General features: G+C 34.4%; 1 protein-coding gene across 1 annotated transcript in view; it reads left to right on the top strand.

Annotated features, from left to right (window-relative positions):
• Positions 1-8,246, top strand: part of Smp_143950 (hypothetical protein) — a gene marked incomplete at both ends in the record, with an annotated part of 42,558 nt that extends 34,312 nt beyond the window's left edge. Inside the window, 3 exons of the mRNA XM_018797773.1 lie at positions 2,038-2,072; positions 5,501-5,609; positions 7,588-8,246. Of these exons, the coding sequence (XP_018652782.1) occupies positions 2,038-2,072; positions 5,501-5,609; positions 7,588-8,246 (803 nt within the window). The remainder of the gene's footprint in view (positions 1-2,037; positions 2,073-5,500; positions 5,610-7,587) is intronic.
• Positions 8,247-8,768: the final 522 nt, after the last annotated feature.

The raw sequence follows: 8,768 nt of genomic DNA, 5'->3' as shown, positions 1-8,768 counted from the left end.
CATACGCCGAGAAATAGAGACAGACATGAGAAGAATGAACAAAAACTGGATAGAACTAGAAAAGAAGGCCCAGGACAGAGTGGGTTGGAGAAAGCTGGTCGGCGGCCTATGCTCCATTGGGAGTAACAGGCGTAAGTACGTAGTGAAGTAAGAGTCAATCAGCCAACAGTAATGTAGGATGTAGCATACATGTATCCACGTTGAAACGATTTATCAATACAGGTGATAGAAGTTATGAAGATGAATACTGAAATATTTATAGTAGTATCAGGTGTACTAAATAAAGTTTATTCATTGAAGAAACTAATCGAGAAAAAAGAATAACCTCTCTAAATCAGTGATCTAAGATAATCTTGAAACTTATGATGCAGCAGTAGACAAGCGGTAAATGACTATGAATTATTGTAATCTCTGTGCGAGCTACTTCACACAACTTCCTGGACTATTGTTCACGTAATCACACAGACTCAAACCATAAAATTTTTATCTATCAATAACCAGCAGACTGACAGTCAACGACACCATGGACTGATCCCTTGGACTGACTAAAGCATTCATGTTTGTGGTCAACCATTCCTTGGTTATTGTCAGTTACTTCACTCAATTAATTAATTATCATACCCGATATATGATTGTATGAAGTGGTTCAGTCTAATTAAGTAAGCCTCTCTCTGACTCGTTGTGTTTAGTTGTTTTAAATTGTGATTACACCGTACTTTTAAAGGTGTAAATCTCATAGGTTAAACTGTCCATCCGAAAACTAGCAATGCGTATCACTATAGCAGAAAGCATTAATCAATACACTGTCTCGAAAAACGTTCAGAGAAAGATGATGATGAATGAAATTTTAGTACCTAGTTGTTTAAATATAATTGGTATCAATAAAAAAATGATTGAAAACTTATCGTAGTTATTTCAACGTTATCAAATAATATGCCTTTAGGCAACAAAAACATTCTTTACCTGAGCATCAACTAGCTCTTTATCCTTTGTGGTAATATTTCATCAATCATCTATGCAATTTGTTAATGCCTGGTAACATCTTGATCATTTATGAACTCAAATCAATTACGAAAAAAGTTATAAGAAATAATAGGTTTTCTCTTGGCTTTGAATTCCACCATGTCTGTACTAAAGGATGGATTCAGTTGTTAAACTCTCCAAAAAAAAACAAGATATCACCATTTTTCGGTTTATAGATGTGTGTGCAGCTAATCAATAGTTAGTTTTGAAAATAATTGCTCTTTATTGTTAAATGATAATAGTTAAAAATGTAATTATTTGATAAAGACTCAACGGTCTAAAGATAAAGTTCACAACATTTGATCTATAGGTCCCTAGATTCGATCCCTGATGAGATCATGGTTGAGGAGTTACATATAAAAATGAGACTATTATTCAATGTTTTCTCATCTTATATAAATATCTAACTAGTATAATGATGTGAACAAGAAAATATAACTCATAAATCTAACAATTAAACAAACAGAATTATTTTAATAGTTGAGATGATGGGTCAATTGAAGCTACACCACCATGGAAAACCTTGAATCACTGGACAGCCGTTTAATCCTATTGTGGGACTCCCCATTGGCAGTGCGCATCCACGATCTTGCCTCACAAGATTCGAACCCAGGACCTATCGGTTTAGCGCACAAGTGCCTAACCTTTAGATCACTGAGCTGACCGGCATCCAACGGTGTTAATGTCTCACTTTAACTGATCCATGAAATTGGGACACTAACACTGTTAACCTGCCCCCAAATGCTCTGGTACGGCCGAGAGTGGGGAGAGTCAGCTCTCTCTCTCTCTATCTCAAAATGCTCTCATATGGTCACGTGTATATAGCCTATGTGGGGGGAAGTCCTACTCATTGCCTTCTCGTTGCGGGGGGTGTTGTTTATAAAACTGAGAGGACGAAAAGCGAATGTTCAGCACTTTAACTGGGTTGGTGGACATGGTTCACTTAAATTATCAATGGTTTTATACTTTCTATATATTCATTTCTGATCTGTTTTTGTTTTTCTTCAATTTTAGATACATTATCCATGAATCAATTCATTATTATCATTGTCAGTTGTTTCATTATACTACTGATTATTCTTCTATTCAGTATTAGTTTATATTATACTCATAAACAGTGTCAATACTTTGAATGGTTACATCATTATTTATGTATTAAATGTAAATTTACATTGAATAGAAAACCGTATCATAAAAATGACAGAAGGTAATGTTAGTTTCTAATAAGAAAATATAAAGATTTTTTTGTTTTTTTTTTGGGGGGGGAGATTTCAGTGTATGTTCAGAGTTTGCAGTTTATAACATGAATTGAGTTTGATTCAACAACTATAGTGTGTGTGCTCATTTGGTATTGTTTGCTTGTATCTTTCGATTGTTGTTTAGGACAACAATTAATCAGTCTTGTGTTGGCATATGTACTAAAGTTAAGGTTTAGGGTTACAAGCCTCATAAGTATAGATGGATAGTAAGTGAATTTGAACTTCACTACATTACAAAAAGCAAATGGCTATCAGGATTCAGTAGCTAAGTGGATAACATGATGACGTTTGAAATGAATAGCACTTTGTTAAAGTGTCAGAGTGAAGATCAACTCTTAGATGCAGGTAAATCTAGCTGACGAGTCTCAACTGGGACGAAACACGTATCCTGGATTCCAATGCAAGCCATTATTCATATTTGCTTATAAAACTATAGTATGAGTCTTTTGTTAAAAATTTTTGAGAAATTCATTTATCAATAGCAATTTAGTCTGGATATCCTATTTCATCATATTCAGAAATTATTAGTTGCATGTACATTGTCTTTCAGAGTTACTGTTCACAGTCAATAAGTAAGTGACAATCGAGACTCAGAAATTCTATGAATAACAAATTAGTGTTTGAAGAAGAAGGTTTTGTGGGAGAGGACAAACCAGCTTCCAACTGAACAGGAAATTAGGAAAAGACGTTGGAAGTTAATAGGACATACATTGAGGAAATCACCGATATGCATTACGAAGCAAGTCCTAACTTGGAAAAGAGGAAGACCAAAGAACACACTGCGCCAGTAAATAAAAGCAGATATGAAAAGAAGGAATAACAATTGGAAGGAACTGGAAAGGATTGCCTAGGACAGAGTTGGATGGAGAATGATGGTGATGGGCCTGTGCTCCTCCATGAGGGGTAACAGGCGTGAGTAATAGTAGTAGTGTGTAATGTTAATTCGTTCTTTAAAAAGTGTAATAATTTATGATTTGATTCTTAATAGATGAATAGTAAGTCCTCTTCACTGTGAAGTACAACTTAATTCATAGTACTTGTTTCACGTTGGGTAATCTATAAAATGTATTATGAGAAAGGGGTTTTGTAGAAATTTAGTATTTTCACAGTTCAAAGCGTGAGTCGATTGAAGCTAGACCACTAGGGAAAACCTGGAAGCACTGAAAGGCCGTTTCGTCCTATTGTGGGACTCCTCAGTGTCAGTGCGCATGCACGACCTCAGTGGTCTACCGGTTATGTGCTTTGGCACGAGACTGGTAGGTCATGGGTTCGATTCTCGCGAGGAGAGGACGGGGATGCGCACTGCCACTGAGGAGTCCCATAATAGGACGAAACAGTGTTTCCAGTGCTTCCAGGTTCTCCATTGGGGTCTAGCTTCAATTGACTCGCGCTTTCAACTATAAAATATATGTTAGAAGAAGAATATCATACATATCTTTTCTTTCAATTCTTTTTTTAAACAGATACAATCAAAAACCGGTTGGATACTATACAGCAGTGGATTTATCAGAAGTTATACAAAATTCACTCATTGATGATGATTATTTTGATGTTATTAATAATAAAAAAATTAATCAGTCATTTCATCAACCATATTTGGTAGGTATTTTAGTGAAAACATTTAAACTACTTAATTAAATTTAAGTAGTTAAAAGCAAAACTTATAGTAATTTATAATATCAACTGTATTATAGATGAAATGATTAATTAAGAAATATAAATTTTCTCAATTGACAAATCAAACCAATTATGGTAAACATTATATATGTTTACATCAGGACCTAACAACAAGATTTACATACATCACTATAGGAACGGATGGCTTTGTAGAAAGCTTCTTAAAATGTTCATTTGTGATGAACAAGAATATAGGCGAGGGTAATCGTATCTATTTGAATATAACACTACAGAATCTCTTACAAAAAATCTGAGAATTATACAGTCAATACTTCATTTTCAAAATGTCAATCAACTATCTCAGAATTCAATGTTATCATTTTCTGCTTATCGATTTTCTTAACCTTCTGACACTAGACATTTCATTTTCGATTAGTGATATATACTACTTATATCTATCGACCTCTCACTAGCCTTCTGATTTCATGCACCGTTAAGATATGCATTATAACGGTTATCGAGGTGAAAGATTGGAGAAGCATTGCACTACATGTCTTTAGTTTCAGCACAAAGTAGCAAGTGTCAATTAAGAAGATAATGAAATTTGCAGCTTCTTCATAGCAGTTTAATCCAGTTATATAAAAAACATTTTTAATTCTCAGAAGGGGGTTTTGTAGAGATTTTAGTAACTTTATATAGTTGAGATCATGAGTCAATTAAAGCTAGACCAGCAAAGAATACCTGGAAGCACTGGACGGCTCGAGACTGCTGGGTTCTGGGTTCGAATCTCGTGAGGCGAGATCGTGGATGCACACTGCTGTGGAGTCCCACAATAGAACGAAACGGCCGTCCAGTGCTTTCAGATTTTCTGTGCTGGTCTAGGTTCAATTGACTCATGGTCTCAACCATATAAAATTATTTTGATTAGTTTTCAAATAACCTGATTATTTATGTATATTTGTTAATACTGAATTATTCATTTGAAGTGAGATTATCTGAAAACATTACTGACAGGATAAGATGAACTAGGAAAGATAGGAAAGATTAATTCTGAAATGAGATAATAAATATCAATGTTAAATATGATATGAATATGGAGATACTCTATTCATTTTATAAATTAATTGATTGAAATATCTTCATCGTCAAGAAGGTACACATATTCATAAACAGTTGTCTACGCAAAATACTCAACATCCATTGGCCGGTTCATATCAGCAACAGCATTTTATTGGAGAGAACAAACCAGCTTCCAGCTGAAGAGGAAATTAGGAAAAGACGTTGGAAGCGGATAGGACATACATAGAGGAAATTATCAAACTGCATCACGAGGCAATCCCTAACTTGGAATCTGGAAGGGAAGCGGAAAAGAAGGAAGGCCAAAGAACACATAACGCCGTAAAATAGAAGCAGATATGAAAAGGTTGAATAACAGGTAGAAAGAACTGGAAAGGACTGTGTAGAACAGAGTTGAATAGAAAATGCTGATGTTCAGCCTTTGCTTCTCCATGAGGGGTAACAGGTGTAAATAAGTAAGTAAGTGTAGGGTGATGGTGAATAGCTGATAATCTGTTTTCCATTTTCATTTTAATGGTATTTAGATTGATCCTGTGATATCTCTAAATCAATCTAATGATTACGTAACATGTAATCCAATTTTAAATGATCAACAATCAACTTTACAAGAGAAATGTCTTTGTGAATTTAAAAGTAAGTAATGATTTAATAATCAACACATGATTATATCCTAATGATTAATGATCTTGATAAAATGGCATATTGCACTTTTCAGTGATTAGAAGTACTAACTTATGTATGACTGGATAATAAAATGAAAAGTAATATTGTTCACTGTGAATTCTTAGGCTAATGAAGTTGTAGATGGTGTCGAGTCTTGATGGACTATGATTAACACTACAATGAGATTACGCGCCGAAAAACGACTTTGTCCTTTTGACAACTCGCGAACCAGAAGACTATAACTGGTCCAGATAGAGTATATTTATTGGCAATCTCGTGGTATCGAAAGAACACCGAGATGTGCCAACGAATACATGCAATAAGGGCAGAGCGTAAAAAAGTTCGAACCAAACAAGGCGGATGGCCGAATGAAAAATGACTTTGATACAGTTAAACAACAACGAGTACGATAAGACCATCACTATTACAACTGGTTATAATAATAATTGTTTCCATTATTCCAATCGTGTTCTCGTTGAGAAATGTAGGTCACTACAAAGTCTCCCTATGTTCAGCGTTTGCCACTTTCTCACTAATGGTAATGGATAATGATTGTGTAATGTTGCTAAGTTATTGGGGTTAAATGTGTGAAAATTTGTATCCGGACCTAACGATATAAAAGACAAGCTTTGTATGTGGGACCGACAAATCCCATGTTTGATTTCTGATGAGTTCGAGGATATTTATTGTTGAGTAATCCCATATCACGGTCAAACCGGTATCAAGAAATTCCTTGATTTCATTAGTTATAAAACTAAGGTCAGTTTTTAACGTTAACTACGAAATTCCTTATTATTATACCTTGTTGGAGAAAGTATTTATGTCAAAAAAACACTTGACTTCTGAAGTAGAAAACCAGTTACTTACTTTCGTCTGTTACTCCCAATGGAGCATGGGCTACTGACTAGCATTCTCCAACACACTCTGTCCTGGGCCTTCCTTTCTAGTTCTATTCAATTTTTGTTCATTCATCTCATGTCTGTCTCCATTTCTCGGCATAATGTTTTGTTTGATCTTCTTCTTCTCCTTTGGTCTGTAGCTCCTCCGGGGGCTACTGCCGGTCCCAAGCCCGGGTAAAGGAGGAGGAGGGTTGGGCATGGGGTTAGTGACCCCATCCCGTAAAAAAACAACTCGCTAAAAAAACGCTAAACAGAAAACCAGTTAGTTAACGTTTTATAACTTTGGAATTAGCACTCCCTTAACTAATCAACTTCTACAAGTTTGTCAACTGTCAATGTTGAAATTTCAAAAAGCAAGTTGTTAAAAGTTCTTAAATGGTGAATTAGAGGCAATATAAGATTATTTCAAAGTACGACGGAGTACTGAAACGAATAACACTGGAGAATGTTTATGATAATGTAATATATTATGTCACTATGATTTTATTTAAACATAGATTACCATAGTAAACAGAATCAAACAGGTAATAGAGTAAATAAGGGATCTAAATAGATGGATCATCGATGGATTAACATCTGATCTACACACTGGTAGTTTTGTGTCAGTATACTGATCACCTCTCTTTACTGAATATAGGATTAAAACAACTGTATTATCATTGTTCTTTCTTAATTTGAATTCATAAACAGACTCAACTATTTGAAATATTCTGCCCCCAATCAAGGTTTTTGTTGAGACTATAATTTTTGGACGACCTTTGATTGACGCTATAGTGACCTTGAGAGTGTTCACCTGATAACTATTATCAAATGAGGGTTATAAACCAGTGTGAGGTATTAGAATTATGAACTACGTTTGATGGCTAAGGTTAGGAATTAGATTTACGGTTTTCCTCACGAACTGGAATCAGTTTTAATGCCAAAACTCTGTTTAGCCAAATGGATAAGTGAATTTCGTGCCAAAATCCGATAGTCGATAGATAGTCGACTGAAGTCAGTTTATGATGTACATTTACATTGTGTTTATTTTATTTTGTTTTATTACTTAGACAACTGTGAACATCAGTTAAATAGTTTCAATATCCCATCTAAATCAAATTGTTCCACATGTTCACATATAAAACCTTTAATTCAAACGAAAAATAACAATGATAATGATCATGATTGCTGTGAATTAAAACAATATCCTCTTCCTTCCAAAACACTATCAGGATACTATATTAACCATCCTAGTAGTACAGTGAAAGTTCTACATAATCAATTCAGATATAAAACTGTTCTTAGGGATGATAAAAATGTTAACAATGATGATGTACCATTAGGCTTCAATCAAACACCTTTATTTAATCATATTTATTCAAATAATGTTTGTTTAAATGAATTAACTTCAAATTCAATGATCAATGATCAATATTCAACTTATTGTCAGTGTAATATAAAAAGTAATCAAACTCAAGGACAATATTTCACATTACCTCCTTATCATCATTGTATGTTATACTCTAATATAATGAATAAAAATATTTATACGTTTAATAATCAACAAGATCAATGTATTCATTGTACATTGAAACCGCGAACTTCAAATTTGGCGCCAAAATTAAATGAAACTTTTTCTTACTGTGATAATAAAGTATCATTGAAAAATAATGTTACAACTATCATAGATACAACTAATGGAATGTATAATCATAATAATAATTTTTAATGATTAAAAGATTTGAAAGATATTTGTGAATAAGATATGAAATGCTTTTGTTTTATATATTGATTATGATCGTCTATTTTCATATGAAATATATTTGATAGTTTATTAACATAATTATTAAAAGTTTTTATAAATGTAAGCGTGAGTCAATTGAAGTTAGACCATCAGGGAGAACCTGGAAATACTGGATGGCCGTTTCGTTTTAATGTGAGACTCCTCAGTAGCAATGCGCGTCCGCGACATCGCCTCGGGAGATTCGAATCCAGGACCTACCAGTCTCGTGCCAGAGCACTTAAGTAATAGACCACTGAGCCGGCATCACATCGTGTTTATGTCATTGACATTTCATTGGACCTACAATATTCCCCCCATCAGAATCAACGGCCGTTTCAATCGGCACCAAACATGTTTGGGAGTAGTCGCGCACCGGAGGCCGCCTGTCGATAATATGAATACACCGGGTATTTCCGAGCTGTTAGACAAATGAAAAGAGCGGCAGAAACTGATGGGGAAAACACATTA

The sequence above is a fragment of the Schistosoma mansoni genome, chromosome 5 (assembly GCF_000237925.1).
Source record: "Schistosoma mansoni strain Puerto Rico chromosome 5, complete genome".
NCBI classification, from domain to species: Eukaryota; Metazoa; Platyhelminthes; class Trematoda; order Strigeidida; family Schistosomatidae; genus Schistosoma; species Schistosoma mansoni.
The sequence above is the reverse complement of the archived record's forward strand: the minus strand, read 5'-3'. Positions and strand labels throughout refer to the sequence as shown.